The following is a 20,719-nucleotide window of genomic DNA, read 5'->3' on the forward strand; positions in this document are numbered from 1 at the left end:
CTATTCTAAGATGTAGTGACTCAAAGGCCATGGCTCAAAGAGAAAAAACATCTGTCCTACAGGATCTGGGAAGAAGAGGCAATCAAACTCTCTAATGACAGGGTGGGAAGTGGGGTAGAAAGGGGTTAATCATATCACCCACGACCTTACTTGTTACAAAGTCCAAATGTGATCGACAACATTTCCTACGTAGCAACCATTAACTTTGTGGAGCTATCACAGAATTCACTAAATTGATTTTCAACCATTATAGGGATGTGTTAGCTGACCCACTCCATGGTCAAACAGCTGACAACAAGTACATGTCAAATATTTTGAACAAATCAGTAAGGTTGAAAATGCATGTTAAAAGAATTATCCAGGGCTTCCCTGGTGGCGCAGTGGTTGAGAGTCCGCCTGCCGATGCAGGGGACACGGGTTCGTGCCCCGGTCCGGGAAGATCCCACATGCCGCGGAGCAGCTGGGCCCATGAGCCATGGCCGCTGAGCCTGCACGTCCAGAGCCTGTGCTCCGCAACGGGAGAGGCCACAACAGTGAGAGGCCCGCATACCACAAAAAAAAAAAAAAAAGGAATTATCCAAAGGATCAAAACAGCATATTACCTTATCTTGAAAAACTCTATCACCATCCCATGCCTGACACTTCATGCTCAGTTAACATCTACCTATACATTGATGTACTGTGGAGATAAAGAATAAAAAGGATCAAAATGGGTTGAGATTACACTGGTCAGGCTTCAACTTGAATGTCAGAGGATTTCAAAACTAACAGCTTTATATGTGGTTAAGTGGTTCAAAAGTTCAGTGCTAAAGATGACAGACAATTCAACCAAGAGCATGAAAATTCTTCTTGAGGCAAAATTCAGCTAAATCTTTATATCCGTCTCTTTCCCTTATTTGTAAAACAATGCCCTCCCTTGGGGAAGTGGGGATTTTGACACACTTACTTGAAAATTAAATTCTGCAGTTTTCTAACCAAAGCCCACTGGCTAATTTATATGTTGATCGAGTCCTTAGTACTTAGGGACATTATGAGAAGTCCTTCTGAACCTGCTAGATTTGGGGAGTGTAGGTCATGTGGTCTCTTGATGGCATTACTGCCACTGCGATGCAGACAAGTCACCAGGCAAAGTTTTCTAGTGAAACAGTCAACCCAGGGGTTGATAGGAGCTGATGACGTACTCCTGAGACACGGCTTCAAGACCCCCTGCTGCAGGTCCCCAGTGGAGAGGGATTAACAGGACTGACTCTCCATCTTTTCCCTCCAGGCCAGGGGTCGGTGTCCGGGCATCTAATAACTGCCTCCAACAATTCACACAGCACACATTATGCTAAACAAAGAAAGCCGGGCTCACGTGAACACACTGCGTGATTCCATTTACATGGCATTCTGGAAAAGACGAAACTACGTGGACAGAAAGCAGATGAGCGCTTGCCAGGGGCTAGGGGAGGAGTTAAACACAAAGGAACACAAGGGAATCTTGGAAAGCGATGGAACTGTTGTAACAGATCAAAGTTCAGAAGTGGTAAAATTGCATTTTAAAGGGGTGAATTTCATTATTTATGAATTTACCTCGATAACCCTGACTTTTACCACAAATTAGGGTTTCTGTCTCTCAGAAACAGCCTCCAGGAAGGTGGGTAAACATGGTGACATGTGAGCTGCCGTTGAGGATTGTCCCCATGCCACCCACTGCTTCCCTATGCCAACAGCCCAACCAGTCAGGATCCAGGGCCAGGAATGGAAACCACTCCAGGTATTTCAATCAGGAAGGGATTTGATATGGGAATTAGGTGCTTATAGCATCACTGGTCTGGCGGAAGGCCAGAACAGAAGGCCCCCTTAGACTTTTTCATGCAAGGACACACCACTGCAGGTATCCTTGATCCAAGTGTCGGGATGCTGCCGGCGCTGCGGCCACAACAGCCTCTCCTGCCAACGCAGGGGGACAGAGGCCCCAGAACAACGAGTCTGGCCACTGCACCTGCCTCTAAATACTCACATCCCCTTGACCCTGTCCGCCAGCAGCACCAGCAGAAGGAATCTGGTCCCCGCCTCAGCTTCCAACTCTCAAACAAATGCACTGAGGAAACCGTCATGCATTTAGAAACCTCCCTGTGAGAATGCCTGCAACGTGGACTTGCGTTGGTAGGTTTCCAATCCGGAGGGTGGGTGGAAGGTCAAGAGCGCCAGGCCCAGTACTTCATCTCCCCAGTCACCATTCCTCCTGTCCTAAAACAAGGCACTCTTCGACAAAGAAAGCACCACCAAAACCCTTTTCTGTCTAAACTTAAATTTCAAACCGTGCTGAGAGAGTTGAAATATCGTTCTCCTAACGGGGAAACCAAGATCCTAACTCACTTTGTTATGGAAGAATATTTCATTTTCACATTTAGTGGGTCCCAGCCGCAGCCCCAGCCGAATAAAATTTTGAGATCACTGCATCTGATAACAGAGCCAACCACAATTCTCTTGTAACACACATATTAAATACACGCTGCTCTTCTGAGCTCTATTCTGTTGAGAATGAAACAGACTAAGCTTGAAAATGCATTCATTTTCCAGGTATCTGTAAGTTGTTTTATGGTAAGCCAGAAACAGCGGAGGGGAGTGTCACATTGTGATTTATGGTAAGAAATATATATTTGCTTTTTTGTCCCTATTTCCAACACAGAGTTCCTAAAACCCTGGGAATTTCCTAAGAGATGAAAGCTTTAAAGTGTCTTTTGTTATGTTAAGGAATGACTTTTGCAAAGCCCCTAAGGATGGGAGATGGTTGCCAGTGGAGCCAACCCCGGTTATTAGAGGGTTGGAGCTTTCAGTCCTACCCCTGACCTCCGGGGAGGGGAGAGGGCCTGGAGGGTAATTTAATCAACCATGCCTATGTAATGAAGCCTCCTTAAAAACCCTAAAGAACAGGGTTCAGAGAGCTTCATGGTTGGTGGGGAGAGTGGTGCACTCGGAGAGGGCAGGAGGGCATGGAAGCTCCGAGCTCCTTCCCACAGACCTTGCTGTATGCATCTCTTCCTTCTGTTCCTGAATTACATCCTTTTGTAACAAACTAGTAGATGTTTCTCTGAGTTCTGTGAGCCACCCTAGCGAATTAATCAAGCCTGAGGAAGAGGACATGGGAACCTCCAATCCACAGCCGGCTGGTCAGAAGCACAGGTGACAACCTGGATATGTGACTGGCGTCTGAAGTTGATGGGGTGCTCAGTCTTGCAGGACTGAAGCCCTTCACCTGTGAGATCTGACGCTCCTTCCAGGTGGACAGTATCAGAATTGAGTTAATTGTAGGATACCCAGTCTATGTCTGATGGGAATTGGATTGAGTTAATTGCTTGACGGCATTAAAAAATATATATACATTAGGATGTGGTATGTTTTATACCCTAATTTATGCTCCTAAAGACCTAATATGATCAAAACAATAAGCCAGAAGAAAATATTTGGCTAAAGCACCACAATAACTACAATTCCTAGTCTCCCAATGATCACATAGTAACTACATTCTCCACATCAAAAGGGATAAGAAACCTTCTCATAAGGAATTTCACTTCATTCCTTTTTGGGTTATTTTTCCAAATTGTACAAAAGGGAGGCAATGGAAACATTTTCCTTTTTCTGACAAGAAAACTACTGGGTGGCTATGGCTAGCTTCTTCAACTGTTAGGACAAGAAAAAAAAAAAGTGACAAAGCACAATGGCCTAAAATAAAAATAGTGTCCAACCAACACGAGCTGTTTGGGTTGTGAGAATCATCTACCAGAGCTGTCACTGGAAAAAATGAAGGACGTCTTTGCAAAAGAGCTCTAATCCTTCCTTCTCAGAAAACATTCACACCCGCATCACACCCCATAAGCCTCTCACTGCTGCAAGAGAGTACCAGAGAATACCTCCTATCACTCTGACAAAAGGAGTAAGAGCAAAAACGACAATCAGAAATTAATGATTGTTCCTAACTTAAAAGCTCTCCCTAGTTCTTCTCCTTCAAAGTATTTTTTAAAAGTTGAACTTGGGAGCTAGTTATTTCGTCTGGACAATGATATACTATCTTCTGCCAATGCTATTGACTGGCAAAGCAAAGTGGGCAATAATTTTATGTAAAAAGAACAGACTAACCCTTTCAAACTTCAGGGTTAGAAAAAGCATCCACAGGAAAGGCAGCACGTACACTAGGAAGGACTCAGAATAGGGAAGATCAGCAGCCCTAATAATAATCTTATCAGGTTACTAAGTAGACATTTCTCCAAAGACATACAGACAGCCAACAGGCACGTGAAAAGATGCTCAACGTCACTAATTATTAGAGAAACGCAAATCAAAACTACAATGAGGTATCACCTCACACCAGTCAGAATGGCCATCATCAAAAACTACAAACAATAGGGCTTCCCTGGTGGCGCAGTGGTTGAGAGTCCGCCTGCCGATGCAGGGGACAAGGGTTCGTGCCCCGGTCTGGGAGGATCCCACATGCCGCAGAGCGGCTGGGCCCGTGAGCCATGGCCGCTGAGCCTGCGCGTCTGGAGCCTGTGCTCCGCAACGGGAGAGGCCACAAGAGTGAGAGGCCCATGTACCGCAAAAAAAAAAAAAAAAAAAAAAAAAAAAAACTACAAACAATAAATGCTGGAGAGAGCACGGAGGAAAGGGAACCCTCCTACGCTGTTGGTGGGAATGTAAATCGGGGCAGCCACTATTGGGAATAGTAAGGAGGGTCCTCAGAAAACTAAAATTAGAGCTACCATAGGAACCAGCAATCCCAATCCTGGGCATATATCTAGACACAACTCTGATTCAAAAAAATACATGCACCCCTATGTTCACAGCCCCACTATTCACAATAGCCAGGACATGGAAGCAACCTAAATGTCCATCAACAGATGAATGGATAAAGAAGATGTGGTACATATATACAATGGAATACTACTCGGCCATATAAAGGAATGAAATAATGCCATATGCAGCAACATGGATGCAACCAGAGACTATCATACTAAGTGAAGCAAATCAGAAAGCGAAAGACAAACACCATATGACATCACTTATGTGTGGAATCTAAACTATGACACAAGTGAACCTATCTATGAAACAGAAACAGATTCACAGACATAGAGAAGAGACTTGTACTTGCCAAGAGGGTGGGGGGTTAGGGGAGGGATAGAGTGGCAGGTTGGGGGTAGCAGATGTAAGCTTTTATGTATGGAATGGATAAACAACAAGGTCCTACTGTACAGCACAGGGAACTGTATTCAATATCCTGTGATAAACCATAATGGAAAAGAATATTTAATAATTATATATATGTGTAACTAAATCACTTTGCTGTACAGTACAAATGAACACATTATAAATCAACTACACTTAAGTAAATAAATAATCATTTTTTTAAAAAAAAGCTTATTAGGTGACAGCCTCTGTTAGGGTTTCCCCGTGATGCTGCTGGGGATGAGGATCTAAACAGTTATTTCTAAAGATCTAAGAACTTCTCTTTTAATTTCTTTCTAGAGCAAGATTTAGGTATGTGTATTATGGTGTGAACTCCCAAAGGTTCTTTTCCAACAGAATGGAGGTGATTGGAATTCTCAACCCCTTAGCAGCTAAGCACGACCTCCTCAAACGTGACCCCACCCGAGGCTCTCAAAAAAACTACCTGACAGCAAGCTCCGACATCTTCTCAGTTGCCAACTTACCTTGCGAGGCACCCACACGTCAGCTACAAGTGTTTTCCCCCTGAAACTCGGTGTACAGGCAGAGGCAGATACCTTTCAAAATCTCACATCCCCTATCGTTTCATACCCTGCAAAGTCACCTTACAGATGCTGATGAAATACTTGCAGGCAGGCCGATCCTGCCTCTGGAAGACCTGAGTCCTCAAGCGGCCCTCGGAGAATAGAATCACGTGAAGCTTGGAGAAACATTTCAATGGATAACCAAGACCATTTGACTGAAGAAGCTGCCTTGGGACTTGCAACCTTACAAAATAGATTTTGCTGCACAATTTTCAGGCTAAAGTGATTTCAATTCAAATGAAGAACCACCTCTAACACATGGTTAAAGTAGGTCCCAGCCCACTTCACGAGATCCTGTCAACAGGACACGTGCAACCAAGAAAGAGAAATTCACTTATGACACCCGGGGAAATTGACAAAATGCAGGCTGCATTTGGCTTCCCTCCAGCTGCCACTTAGAGGCGCAGTTAGTCACGGAGATTGCGTGGGCAGATGACTGGGTCCAGGGAGCCTGTGGGGGCCTGGCTAGCCCCGAAGGTCTGCAGGGCTGCTCTTCCCTGGACCTGGGCTAGTGCAACGCCTAGAAGAGTCCCAGCCACTGCCCCTGGGCTGGCCCGGTTGTGTAGCATGCGGGGATCAAGCATAGGAGGAAGGAGCTCATATTATTAGCACAACCACACGAAGAAGCCAATATTGAGGGGAGCGACATAATATATTGTAACCACTCCCATCATGTCAACAGGCATCACGTTAGTGGGCGTGTTAGTTTCTCCCACATGACGTGAAAACGACTCCCATTTCAGTGAAAATGGGAGATTCCGCATCAGTTGGATCACCGTTCGCCCACGGCAGCTGCCAGGCACAAGAGCAGGAGCGCCAGGCGTGCACGGAGCTGATTTTGTCTCCCTGGGCGATGCTTCCATTTTATAATTTGTCTCCTCTTAAAACCCAGCGGTGAGCAAGTTACAAATATAATTACTCTACTTCTGAACAAGCGCTAACACAAGCCATGAAAGGTGCGAAGAGAGGCTGGCGAGCTTACCTCTGGCTCTGGCGGGCAGGTTTGTTCATCCTCCACGGAGTTGGGTAAAATGGCCCAGGTTATGCTGGCGCTGGCCGATGGCAAAGAGCCCAGTGTCCCATTTTTCAGCTGCTCTGTGGAGTGTGACTTAGGCCCGTGCCATCCCAGGATGCTTTCTGAAATAAAGACCTAGAATGATGCCAAGTATTTTCCAAATCCAACATTTAGAGCTCAAGAAATAGCCATACCATGCTGTTGAAGAAACCCGACTTGAAGTGGGTCCAATTTTAAGTGGACCATAGAGGATTTAAGCTGATTCAGTGGATTTAAGTGTAGATTCAGGTCACCTATTTATAAACGAGTTTCTGCGTAATGACCATAGGCTGTGTCTCTCCCTGTCCCTGGACAAAATTCACATGTGCTGTACTTCCTTGAGAGTGTTTTTCTTATTTTTTTTAACTTTTCAAAAATACTTATAAATATTTACAATAAAAACAAGAGTCAAATTGTATCGGGTATGGGCTGCTCGAAATGCAGTCTGAATGCCCATTGACATGATGACCACAGCTGAGAAAAGACGCCTGCGGTGTGATCACGTCACGTGTGATCGGCCATTAGATGTGGCCGAAGTCCATTCGGGTGGCAGAAGTCAGGAAGCCACATCATGGACAGACATGGGTATGGAGGATGGATGCGGTCATGCCATTCTAGCTACCATATTGCTGTTAATAAAGCTTTTTTCTTTTTTTTTTTAATTTGGCCACGCCACATGGCTTTTGGGATCTGTTTCCCAACCAGGGATCAAACCCGGGCCCTTAGCAGTGAACATGCATAGTCCTAATCACTGGACCACCAGGGATTCCTTATAAAGCATTTTAAAGATTTTCCCTCAACCCTTGGGAACAGCAAAAAAAACTTTCTAATACTGATCTTTCCAAGAGTAATGGGTTATTACAGAATAGTTGTATATATGCTTGCTAAGGGGGACAGGAATGATCAGAGGTAGATTTCTTTACCCTGTAGCAATTCTGCCATTAGAAAAAAAATAGGCTTCAAACTCAGCTGAATCTGGAGCTTCTGTTCTCAGCCTGAGCACAGGAGTGAGTGATGAAGGAAAGGTGGGCTCAAGTGCAGACAACCTGACGTGAACTAGAACTCAGCCGCCCTTCAGCACCTCAGATGCTGCCTAGCATCTCCTCATTCTCTCCCACTGCTCACAACGCTCAAGTGAGGCTGTTTTTTTTTTTTCTTCCCATTCTTCAAAGGGACGAGAGCCTTTGTGTGTGCTGTTTCCCTGCTCAGACTGCCAGCCTCTAGTTCCTCTACCTGGGGGAGGAGATCTCCTGAGTAAATCCAGCGGTCTGCTCAACGATCACATGCTCAGAAAGGCCCCGGGGGACTTCGCTGGCCAAAGCAGCACCCCAGAGGCACCCCCTGTCCCAGCTGTTGGTTTACTGTCTTACGGCTCTTAGCACTCTCTGAACTCACCCTGTTCATTCGTTTATTGTCTGCCTTCCTCTTCTCCCTAGAACATTAGCTCCTTAAAAACAGGGACAACACTGCCCTTGCTCACTGCTGTATCCCCAGAACCTAGAACAGGGTCCGGCAAGGAGTGTGAGCTCCTTAAATCTGTGCTGAATGAATGGATGACCATTAAGACTTTCAGAGATGGTCAATTTCAAGAAGAGTGTATGTTTCAAAAAGCCTGTATGTCCATGGTGGAGAAGGGCAGGGGACAAAGTGGGGAAAAGGGGGTTGGGGGAAGAGTTATTTACTGGGTATAGAGGTTCAGTTTTGCAAGATGAAAAGGGTTCTGCAAGATGAAAAGGGTTCTGGAGATTGTACAATAATATGAATGTATTTAACACTACTGAGTTGTATACTTAAAAATGGTTAGGACCCCCAATTTTTTTTTGAATTTTGTTTTTTTATACAGCAGGTTCTTACTAATCATCCATTTTATACACATCAGTGTATACATGTCAATCCCAATCTCCCAGTTCATCACACCACCACCTCCATGCCCCACTGCTTTCCCCCATTGGTGTCCATACGTTTGTTTTCTACATCTGTGTCTCAATTTCTGCCCTGCAAACTGATTCATCTGTACAATTTTTCTAGGTTACACATACATGCGTTAATATACGATATTTGTTTTTCTCCTTCTGACTTACTTCACTCTGTATGACAGTCTCTAGATCCATCCACGTCTCTACAAATGACCCAATTTCATTCCTTTTTATGGTTGAGTAACATTCCATTGTATATGTGTACCACATCTTCTTTATCCATTTGTCTGTTGATGGGCATTTAGGCTGCTTCCATGCCCTGGCTACTGTAAATAGTGCTGCTATGAACATTGGGGTGCATGTATCCTTCTGATTTATGGTTTTCTCTGGGTATATGCCCAGTAGTGGGATTGCTGGGTCATATGGTAAATCTATTTTTAGTTTCCTAAGGAACCTCCATACTGTTCTCCATAGTGGCTGTATCAATTTACATTCCCACCAACAGGGCAAGAGGGTTCCCTTTTCTCCACAACCTCTCCAGCATTTGTTGTTTATAGATTTTCTGATGATGCCCATTCTAACTGGAGTGAGGTGATACCTCATTGTAGTTTTGATTTGCATTTCTCTAATAATTAGTGATGCTGAGCACCTTTTCATGTGCTTCTTGGCCATCTGTATAATCTTCTTTGGAGAAATGTCTATTTAGGTCTTCTGCCCATTTTTGGATTGGGTTGTTTGTATTTTTAATATTGAGCTGCATGAGCTGTTTATATATTTTGGAGATTAATCCTTTGTCTGTTGATTCATTTGCAAATATTTTCTCCCATTTTGAGGGCTGTCTTTTCGTCCTGTTTATGGTTTCCTTTGCTGTGCAAAAGCTTTTAAGTTTCATTAGGTCCCATTTGTTTATTTTTGTTTTTATTTCCATTACTCTAGGAGGTGGATCAAAAAAGATCTTGCTGTGATTTATGTCAAAGAGTGTTCTGCCTATGTTTTCCTCTAAGAGTTTTATAGTGTCCGGTCTTACATGTAGGTCTCGAATCCATTTTGCGTTCATTTTTGTGTATGGTGTTAGGGAGTGTTCTAATTTCATTCTTTTACATGTAGCTGTCCAGTTTTCCTAACACCACTTATTGAAGAGACTGTCTTTTCTCCATTATATACCCTTGCCTCCTTTGTCATAGATTAGTTGACCATAGGTGTGTGGGTTTATCTCTGGGCTTTCTACCTTGTTCCACCAATCTATGTTTCTGTTTTTGTGCCAGTACCATATGGTCTTGATTACTGTAGTATAGTCTGAAGTCAGGGAGTCTGATTCCTCCAGCTCCGTTTCTTTCCCTCAAGACTGCTTTGGCTATTCGGGGTGTTTTGTGTCTCCATACAAATTTTAAGATTTTTTATTCTAGTTCTGTAAAAAAGGCCAATGGTAATTTGATAGGGATTGCATTGAATCTGTAGATTGCTTTGTGTAGTAGAGTCATTTTCACAATGTTGATTCTTCCAATCCAAGACCATGGTATATCTCTCCATCTGTTGGTATCATCTTTAATTTCCTTTATCAGTGTCTTATAGTTTTCTGCATACAGATCTTTTGTCTCCTTAGGTAGGTTTATTCCTAGGTATTTTATTCTTTTTGTTGCAATGGTAAATGGGAGTGTTTCCTTAATTTCTCTTTCAGATTTTTCATCATTAGTGTATAGGAATGCAAGAGATTTCTGTGCATTTGTTTTGTATCCTGCTACATTACCAAATTCATTGATTAGCTCTAGTAGTTTTCTGGTGGCATCTTTAGGATTCTCTATGTCATCTGCCTATCAGATGTCACCTGTATAAATGTCATCTGCAAACAGTGACAGTTTTACTTCTTCTTTTCCAGTTTGTATTCCTTTTATTTCTTTTTCTTCTCTGATTGCCGTGGCTGGGACTTCCAAAACTAGGTTGAATAACAGTAGTGAGAGTGGACATCCTTGACTTGTTCCTGATCTTAGAGGAAATGCTTTCAGTTTTTCACCATTGAGAATGATGTTTGCTGTGTGTTTGTCATATATGGCCTTTATTATGTTGAGGTAGGTTCCCTCTATGCCCACTTTCTGGAGAGTCTTTATCATAAATGGGTGTTGAATTTTGTCAAAAGCTTTTTCTGCATCTATTGAGATGATCATATGGTTTTTCTTCTTCAAGTTGTTAATATGGTGTATCACATTGATTGATTTGCATATATTGAAGAATCCTTGCATCCCTGGGATAAATCCCACTTGATCATGGTATATGATCCTTTTAATGTGTTGTTCAATTCTGTTTGCTAGTATTTTGTTGAGGATTTCTGCATCTATATTCATGAGTGACACTGGTCTGTAATATTCTTTTTTTGTAGTATCTTTGTCTGGTTTTGGTATCAGAGTGATGGTGGCCTCACAGAATGAGTTTGGGAGTGTTCCTTTCTCTGCAACTTTTTGGAAGAGTTTGAGAAGGATGGGTGTTAGCTCTTCTCTAAATGTTTGATAGAATTCACCTGTGAAGCCATCTGGTCCTGGACTTTTGTTTGTTGGAAGATGTTTAATCACAGTTTCAATTTCATTACTTGTGACTGGTCTGTTCGTTTTTTCTATTTCTTCCTGGTTCAGTCTTGGAAAGTTACACCTTTCTAAGAATTTGTCCATTTCTTCCAGGTTGTCCATTTTATTGGCATATAGTTGCTTGTAGTAGTCCCTTATGATGCTTTGTATTTCTGAGGTGTCCACTGTAACTTCTCCTTTTTCATTTCTAATTTTATTGATTTGAGTCCTCTCCCTCTTTTTCTTGATGAGTCTGGCTAATGAGTTATCAATTTTGTTTACCTCCTCAAAGGACCAGCTTTGTTTACCTCCTCAAAGAACCAGTTTTATTGATCGTTGCTATTGTTGTATTGTTTCTATTTCATTTATTTCTGCTCTGATATTCCTGATTTCTTTCCTTCTGCTAACTTTGGGTTTTGTTTGTTCTTCTTTCTCTAGCTCCTTTAGGTGTAAGATTAGATTGTTTATGTGAGATTTTTCTTGTTTTTGAGGTAGGCTTTTATAGCTATAAACTTCCCTCTTAGAAATGCTTTTGCTGCATCCCATAGGTTTTGGATCATCGTGTTTTCATTGTCATTTGTCTCTAGGTATTTTTTGATTTCCTCTTTGATTTCCTCAGTGATCTCTTGGTTATTTAATAACGTATTGTTTAGCCTCCATGTGTTTGTGTTTTTTACATTTTTTTCCTTGTAATTGATTTCTAATCTCATAGCACTGTTGTCAGAAAAGATGCTTGATATGATTTCAATTTTCTTAAATTTACTGAGGCTTGATTTGTGACCCAAGATATGAGCTATCCTGGAGAATGTTCTGTGCGCACTTAAGAAGAAAGTGTAATCTGCTGTTTTTGGATGGAATGTCCTATAAATATCAATTAAATCTATCTGGTCTATTGTGTCATTTAAAGCTTCTGTTTCCTTACTAATTTTCTGTTTGGATGACCTGTCCATTGGTGTAAATGAGGTGTTAAAGTCCCCCACTATGATTGTGTTACTGTCAATTTCCTCTTTTACAGCTGTTAGCAGTTGCCTTATGTATTGAAGTGCTCCTATGTTGGGTGCATATATATTTATAATTGTTATGTCTTCTTCTTGGATTGATCCCTTGATCATTATGTAGTGTCCTTCCTTGTCTCTTGTAACATTCTTTATTTTAAAGTCTATTTTATCTGATATGAATATTGCTACTCCAGCTTTCTTTTGATTTCCATTTGCATGGAATATCTTTTTCCATCCCCTCACTTTCAGTCTGCACGTGTCCCTAGGTCTGAAGTGGGTCTCTTGTAGACGGCACATATATGGGTCTTGTTTTGTATCCATTCAGCAAGCCTGTGTCTTTTGGTTGCAGCATTTAATCCAGTCACATCTAAGGTAATTATCAATATGTATGTTCCTATTACCATTTTCTTAATTGTTTTGGGTTTGTTTTCATAGGGCCTTTTCTTCTCTTGTGTTTCCCACTTAGAGAAGTTCCTTTAGCATTTGTTGTAGAGCTGGTTTGGTGGTGCTGAATTCTCTTAGCTTTCACTTGTCTGTAAAACTTCTGATTTCTCCATCGAATCTGAATGAGATCCTTGCTGGGTAGAGTAATCTTGGTTGTAGCTTCTTCCCTTTCAGCACTTTAAGTATTTTCTCTTGCTGCTTTCAATAATTTTTCTTTGTCTTTAATTTTTGCCAATTTGATTACTATGTGTCTCGGTGTGTTTCTCCTTGGGTTTATCCTGTATGGGACTCTCTGTGCTTCCTGTACTTTGGTGGCTATTTCCTTTCCCATGTTAGAGAAGTTTTTGACTATAATCTCTTCAAATATTTTCTCGGGTCCTTTCTCTCTCTCTTCTCCTTCTGGGACCCCTATAATGCGAACGTTGTTGTGTTTAATGTTGTCGCAGATGTCTCTTAGGCTGTCTTCATTTCTTTTCATTCTTTTTTCTTTATTCTGTTCTGTGGCAGTGAATTCCACCATTCTGTCTTCCAGGTCACTTATCCGTTCTTCTGCCTCAGTTATTCTGCTATTGATTCCTTCTAGTGTAGTTTTCATTTCAGTTATTGTATTGTCCATCTCTGTTTGTTTGTTCTTTAATTCTTTTAGGTCTTTGTTAAACATTTCTTGCATCTTGTCGATCTTTGCCTCCATTCTTTTTCCGAGGTCCTGGATCATCTTTACTCTCATTATTCTGAATTCTTTTTCTGGAAGGTTGCCTATCTCCACTTCATTTAGTTATTTTTCTGGGGTTTTACCTTGTTCCTTCATCTGGTACGTAGCCCTCTGCCTTTTCATCTTGTCTATCTTTCTGTGAATGTGGTTTTTGTATCACAGGCTACAGGATTGTAGTTCTTCTTGCTTCTGCTGTCTGCCCTCTGGTGGATGAGGCTATCTAAGAGGCTTGTGCAAGTTTCCTGATGGGAGGGACTGGTGGTGGGTAGAGTTGGCTGTTGCTCTGGTGGGCAGAGCTCAGTAAAACTTTAATCCTCTTGTCTGCTGATGGGTGGGGTGGGTCCCCTCCCTGTTGGTTGTTTGGCCTGAGGTGACCCAACACTGGAGCCTACCTGGGCTCTTTGGTGGGGCTAATGGTGGACTCTGGGAGGGCTCTCGCCAAGGAGTACTTCCCAGAACTTCTGCTGCCAGTGTCCTTGTCTTCATGGTGAGACAGAGCCACCCCCCACCTCTGCAGGAGACCCTCCAACACTAACAGGTAGGCCTGGTTCAATCTCTATGGGGTTACTCCTCCTTCCCCTGGGTCCCGATACATACACTACTTTGTGTGTGCCTTCCAAGAGTGGAGTCTCTGTTTCCCCAAGTCCTGTCGAAGTTCTGCAATCAAATCCTGCTAGCCTTCAAAGTCTGATTCTCTGGGAATTCCTCTTCCCATTGCCAGACCCCCTGGTTCAGAACCCTGACGTGGGGCTCAGAACCTTCATTCCAGTAGGTGGACTTCTGTGGTATAAGTGTTCTCCAGTTTGTGAGTCACCCACCCAGATGTTATGGGATTTGATTTTATTGTGATTGCACCCCTCCTACCGTCTCTTTGTGGCTTCTCCTTTGTCTTTGGATGTGGGGTATCTTTTTTAGTGAGTTCCAGTGTCTTCCTGTCGATGATGGTTCAGCAGTTAGTTGTGATTCCAGTGTTCTCGCAAGAGGGAGTGAGAGCACATCCTTCTACTCCACCATCTTGAACCAATCCAAATTTTTTTAATTTGTATTTTTACCACAACTTTTTTTTTTAATGGCAAAAAGGCATCCATATATCAGTCCTTGATGTCATTTTTAAAAAGTTAGAAACTCACAACACTAAAATCAAAGGCTGAAGGATGAGCTAAGGACAGGCTTATGAAGAATCCCCATAAATAATAAGGTGGATGGGGTTGGACTAAGAAAACCAACCCAGGGTTCCAAGACCCAGAATCTTCCCTAAGAAAGGTGGAAAGATACTTCTTACCTGTCCTGTTGACCGACTCCTCCTCAGAGACCTGAAGTTGGATTCATATCTTAAATACTGGGCAGCTGTCTCATAAACACAGGGGTACTACTTTCTCTTCATTTTATTTTATTATGCAAGTAGTAAATGTTCTCTAGAATAATTAGGAAAACTTAAAAAAGCACTAAGGGAAAAAATGAAATCTGCTCTCCTAGGCAATCAGGACAATGTTCCGTCCATTACTCCCATACCGTAACTCTGTCCCTCCCTCCCCTCCACACCACCATCATTCAGAGATGATAACCAGGAGACAGACAACAGGGCAGGAAGTAGAGTCTGGCCTGCTTGTGATACACAGCATCCTGAGACAAAGACCAGGACAGGAAGGGTGGGGGTAGCAATGCATGCTGGTTAATGCAGTTTTCTGTACATTCTGTGGAGTCAGAGCATCAAAGAACCAGTGAGGGAGGACAGGAGAGAAGATCGCCTCAGACCAGTCCAGCTGCTCTAACCACCAGCCACTGGTTTGGGTGTCTGGATAGAGCTGCCTCATGTGAGGATAAAGGAGGAAAATTCTAATATAGAGTGAATGAAAACGAGTGTATAAATCGATCACTTCCAGCCTCAAGACCAGTAGTGAGCACGCCCACACCCTCATTTTCTTTCCTTCTCTCAGCCCCTGCCCCTCCCAAAGCCGAAGCCAAAGCAAAGGCTTTGAAGGCCAAGAAAGCAGTGCTGAAAGGTGTCCACGGTCACACAAAAAAAGAAGATCCGGATGTCGCCCACCTTCCAACAGCCCAAAACACTACAGCTCCGGAGGCAGCCCAAATATCCCAGGAAGGGCACCCCTAGGAGACGCAAGCTTGACCACTATGCCATCATCAAGTTCCCCCTCACCACCAAGTCAGCCATGAAGAAAACAGAAGACAACAACACACTGGTGTTCACTGTGGATGCCAAGGCCAACAAGTGCCAGATTAGATAGGCTGTGAAGAAGCTCTATGACACTGACGTGGCTAAGGTGAACACCCTCATCAGGCCTGATGGAGAGAAGAAGGCATATGTTCGACTGGCTCCTGACTATGATGCTTTGGATGTTGCCAACAAAACTGGGATCATCTAAACTGAGTCCAGCTGGCTAATTTTAAATGTAAAAGTTTTCACTAGTTAAAAAAAAAAAAAAAAAGGACCCTATAGTGCTTGGGAAAAGAAACAGTATCCTCAGAAGGATACTCATAGGAACAATATATCTCTGAAATTTCTAACATAAGGTGTCAGAGAAAACATCAGGAGAGGTGTATCCTTGCAACAATACAAAATAAAGTAGCCGCTATGAAACAAGAACAGAGAGCCAGAAGAAGAAAACAGACTGAGGTGAAGAAGGAGATAGAGGCAGAAAGGAATTATTATAAGGAAACAAAGTCAACATTAGCAGAATTAAGGTTAATACCGAAACGAGGAAAAAGTAGAATCTACAATGTAGAAAGTCGAGTAAGTAGTGTGTCAAGAAGATGAAGTTCTACCAGTGAGCAGCTGCAAAGGGCACAAGTCCAGCAATGAGACAGAACATAAGACAGAAGATACACAACAGAGACCCTAAAGTAAAGAGATCAGATCAGTGGGACAGAAACAATAAACAGTGACAGAAGTAAAGAAACACAGCCCGAGCGGAAGAGAGGGCTTTGGGTTCTGCTGAAAACAGCCCACCTCAGTCCAGCAAAACCAATGGGAAAAGACTCACATCTAGACACAGCTTGGCGATATTTTCTTAGGCTTTTTCTCACTGAAATTTCAAACACATACAAAACTAGAGTAGTATAATGACTGCCTGGCTCATGAAGTTTGGCAACATTTTTTAATTAAACAAAAAACATGAGAAAAAATTTTCCAAGCATTTAGGCAGAAAAGTTTGACCTGCCCTAAAGGAAAAAAGAAATCAAGCTAGTCTTGGATTTTGCTGCAACACTAAACACCAGAAGGTGAGTAGATGAAGAGAATAATGCAAATAAAAGTCTACAGATTTGAAGGTGGGTGCGGGCTGGGGGGATAATGCTTATCTTCAGACAAATTATCTTTCCTCTGCCAAAAAGAGTCAGCATTTATTGAGCTCTTGCTAGGTGCCAAGGACTACCATATAAAATTTACGTGCGTGAACTCATCTAATCCTAATGATGACCCATGGGTAGGTCCTATTGTTATGTCCACTTGACAGGTAAAGAAACAAAAAGGCACAAGAGCTGGTAAGTGTCAGGGTACAAGGGAGATGAAAACCCAGGCCACCTGGCTCCAGAGCCCAGACTCTTAAACTCTGCACTGTATGCCTTCTGAGCAGCGCTGCAGAGACTCAGAAAATATTCTACCTTCTGGGAGAAAAAAACGACTTGAGGACATATCCCAATACATGAAGAAAAGAAGCAGAATTAAGAACTCAAGACTGGAGAAGCTGTATAAAAGGACTGGCAGTGAACAATGAACCCAGTTGAACATAGAGCTGAGCAAGGCTGGGACTCAGGGGAAGTAAAAAGACACTTGCCCAGGGGTAAGATTTAAAGAGGCGCCAAACCACTCAGTAGTCAAGATAAATGACATGTTCACGCAATATTTTTTAAATCAAAATTAATGCCAAAACAAAAATTGTCTTAAAGGACTCAGTCTCACCTGCCTCACACTATCTAATCCTGTTTTTATTTAAGGTTTTGATATTTTGTTCATCCTGGATTTTTTGCAATAATTTTGGTTTAAAGATATTGCATTAAAATAGCATTTACCTTAATTACTTTGGCACCCTTAAATGTGTGCTCACGGTGGGTGCCTCACTTCATTTCATCCTGTCCCAGTCCTAGAACTGAATTTAAATACTTCTTTTTGTTTGTTTGTTTGTTTGTTTTGCGGTACACGGGCCTCTCACTGTTGTGGCCTCTCCCGTTGCAGAGCACAGGCTCTGGACACGCAGGCCCAGCGGCCATGGCTCACAGGCCCAGCCACTCCGTGGCATGTGGGATCTTCCCGGACCGGGGCACGAACCCGTGTCCCCTGCATTGGCAGGCGGACTCTCAACCACTGTGCCACCAGGGAAGCCCCTAAATACTTTTTATAAACATGATTACACAACTATGAAGTTAAAATTCTTTTAAAGAGATTTAATCATTATCACGCATTATTAAGTATTCAATTAATATTTAAATACTAATAACAATAGCCCCCATATTATATTACCAAAAATTGGGAAGTCTATCTGAGAAACAAAGAAGTTAAAGTATTCTAAGTCTTCAGCACTAAAGGAAAGAGTGAAGACACAGTGTCATTCTTGATTTTGATGATTAGAAAAACACAAGTTAAAGAATGCTTATGAACAATGCATTGTAACTACTACTAGAATTTATGTACATATTTTTTCCCAAAACACTAAAGAAAAGGGAATACAATCTGTGTAGCAAAATAAGAGGAAACAAGAAAAGCAGCATAGAAACATGAAAACAAGAAGCATAACAGAGGGACTTCCCTGGTGGAGCAGTGGTTAAGAATCTGCCTGCCAATGCAGGGGACACGTGTTCGAGCCCTGGCCCGGAAGATCCCACATGCCGCAGAGCAACTAAGCCCGCAAGCCACAACTGCTGAAGCCTGCACACCTAGAGCCCGGGCTCCACAACAAGAGAAGCCACCACAATGATAAGTGCACGTACCGCAATGAAGAGTAGCCCCCATTCACCGCAAGTAGAGAAAGACCCAACGCAGCCACAAATAAATAAATAAATTTATTAAAAAAAAAAAAAAAAGTGTAACAGAGACCAACAGAAAAACAACCACCAGTGTAAGGGAAAAAATAAACGGACTGCGTTATCCTTTTGAAAGATAGATTCTCAAGATTGTGTCATAAAACAAAATGCAAGTCTAAACCATATTTCATTAATCGGAAGACACAGCAATTTTCACATTTTGACGACTCTGAAGTTGGAGCTCATCTTACACTCAATGGCGTGTCATAGTTTAATTGGCAGCTTTTTCTTAGTGGCACAAAGGCTAATGGTGTGTGTTACTGTTGATGTGTTTGACAGATGAGAAAATATGCCTCACTTATAGAAAGTGACTCAGAAGATCACAAACACACCAGCAAGTACAAATGCAAAGAAGACTGGGATCAAATATTACCATGTGGCTGCTGACTGGTGTCAATCAGGTAACTGCATGTTAATTACCTTCCACTTTCTGGTCCACCTTAACCTTTGTGAGCAGGAGACCATCAAAGATGATCCAACAGAAGAGAGGAGGAAGACAAAGGATCGGATGTCCACCAAATGGCAAACCCAGTCCTTAAACCAGGCTTTGACACACGCCTGCATCTCCTCACACAACATGCCTAAGTAGACAGAAGAATGCCAGGAAGAAGGAAAAAAAGGGTTTCTGGTTCCTTGAACCAACCAGAAGCAGAAAGAAAGCTACAGAAGATTTAACTGTGGGCTTTAAGGTTTGACCGTGGAACTGTCTTCCTCTGTCCTTAGCCTCGGTTTACACCCTGCTTGAGTGCTGGGAGCTGCAGTGCCCGTGCCAGGGCTGTGACACCTCTGCTCAGAGGCCAGTGACAGGTGAAGGTCCCTGGAAGGTCCCCTGCCTCTTCCTGTAACACAGTGAATTCACGCCTCCCAGGTTCAGTCAACCTGAGAGGGGTTTTCCCAAATGGAATAAGACTGACATTGACAAACGTGGGAAAAACATAAGGCATATTTATGATGAAAAGCTGGAATGTTAGGATCTAACTGCTTTCTTTACGGAGGAGCTGCCACTCAAAAAATCTGTTTATACAGTTGTAAAAAAAAACTACCATCTGAAATAGTCTGCAATGCTAGCTTGTCCATTTTCTCCATATGCTGTTTACTGAAGGAACTGTCACATTTCTATCTTGGCTTTTAATCACAAAATAAGGGAAGGTGACTTATGTGGGACTCATTTTCACCAGAAGCAGCAGGTATTGAGAAAGAAGGTATAAGAGACAGAGCAAAGCAAAGAGAATCTCTGAGTGGGGAAAAGAGATGAAGGTAGAGAATCTGAAGCTGTTTCTGGAAAAAAGTGAAGCAGAGCAGAAGGAAGACGGCAACAGGCCAGAAAAGCCAAGAAGAGTACCTATAATAATAGTGTCACCGATTTGACCCTGTTGGCCAAACCCCAAAATAGGAGGAACCAATGCAACTGGCTTATTAACTGACAATCCCCACAAATCTTAAAAGGAATGAAAAAGTCATTGGAAGGGCAAGTGAAGAAGCACATATTAAATTCCGCTCCGGTTCTCCTCTCTTCAGTTACACTTGTTTTGATCTCTGGCCCTGATTTATGTCCAAGGGCATGGGCATCATCCGGCTATTCCCTGAGGCTCTGCCATCCTCGCTCCAGCAGCTCTGACCCCAATGTTCTCTCCCAACGTGCCCTGCACCCACCATTCGTTGGTACTCAGCTCTGACCTCGCACTAGAACGTGCTGGTCTGGTCACAGGTGTCTGCACTGACTTTGAAGCAAGTTCCCCGCATCAAGGGTGCAATTGAGGAACTACCCAGAAGCACAGGCAGCAGACTACTCTGCCCCTAGACCACTTTAAGGTTCCAGAACCCCCCTCAAGCCCAGATTCCCAAGCAGCCCAGCCATCTCTGGAGCAGCCCTGCCTGCCTCTCCACGTAAAATCAGAGGCGCACATCTAGACTCAGGAAACCAGATGCCCACCTGCCCCACCCCGTCAATCAACTGCCTCCATCAAGATGCTGGAGGAGATCTAGTCAACAGGACAGAGGAGAGCTGCATAACACAAGCCTTGGCCACAAAGCCAAGTTACTTTATTAATTTTAGCTATAAACCTCTTCATAAACAGAAGTTAAATGAAGCATTTCAGTCCCGCGTATCTTAGAGGTAACATCAGAGACAGGCCCAGAGCCTGAAATGCATAGGTGGGAGCAGGTGAACGCTCAGGTAATTCTGGACATTGGTCCAGTTGCTCTGCGTGTTTG

At 42.9% G+C, this 20,719-nt stretch overlaps 1 protein-coding gene and 1 pseudogene across 3 annotated transcripts in view; one reads left to right on the forward strand and one right to left on the reverse strand.

Annotated features, from left to right (window-relative positions):
* The window catches only part of OSBPL10 (oxysterol binding protein like 10), a gene marked incomplete at its 5' end in the record, with an annotated part of 284,829 nt that overhangs the window by 59,255 nt on the left and 204,855 nt on the right, over positions 1-20,719 (reverse strand). For both annotated transcript variants that reach the window (XM_082663642.1, XM_082663643.1), the window contains one exon: positions 6,772-6,926. In XM_082663642.1, the coding sequence (XP_082519768.1) occupies positions 6,772-6,926 (155 nt within the window). The remainder of the gene's footprint in view (positions 1-6,771; positions 6,927-20,719) is intronic.
* Positions 7,308-15,858, forward strand: LOC309829072 (large ribosomal subunit protein uL23-like; annotated as a pseudogene). The gene is made up of 2 exons: positions 7,308-7,428; positions 15,406-15,858. The product of its transcript is annotated as a large ribosomal subunit protein uL23-like (transcript).

The sequence above is a fragment of the Grampus griseus genome, assembly GCF_964374135.1.
Source record: "Grampus griseus genome assembly, chromosome: 10".
In the NCBI taxonomy this organism is placed as follows: domain Eukaryota; kingdom Metazoa; phylum Chordata; class Mammalia; order Artiodactyla; family Delphinidae; genus Grampus; species Grampus griseus.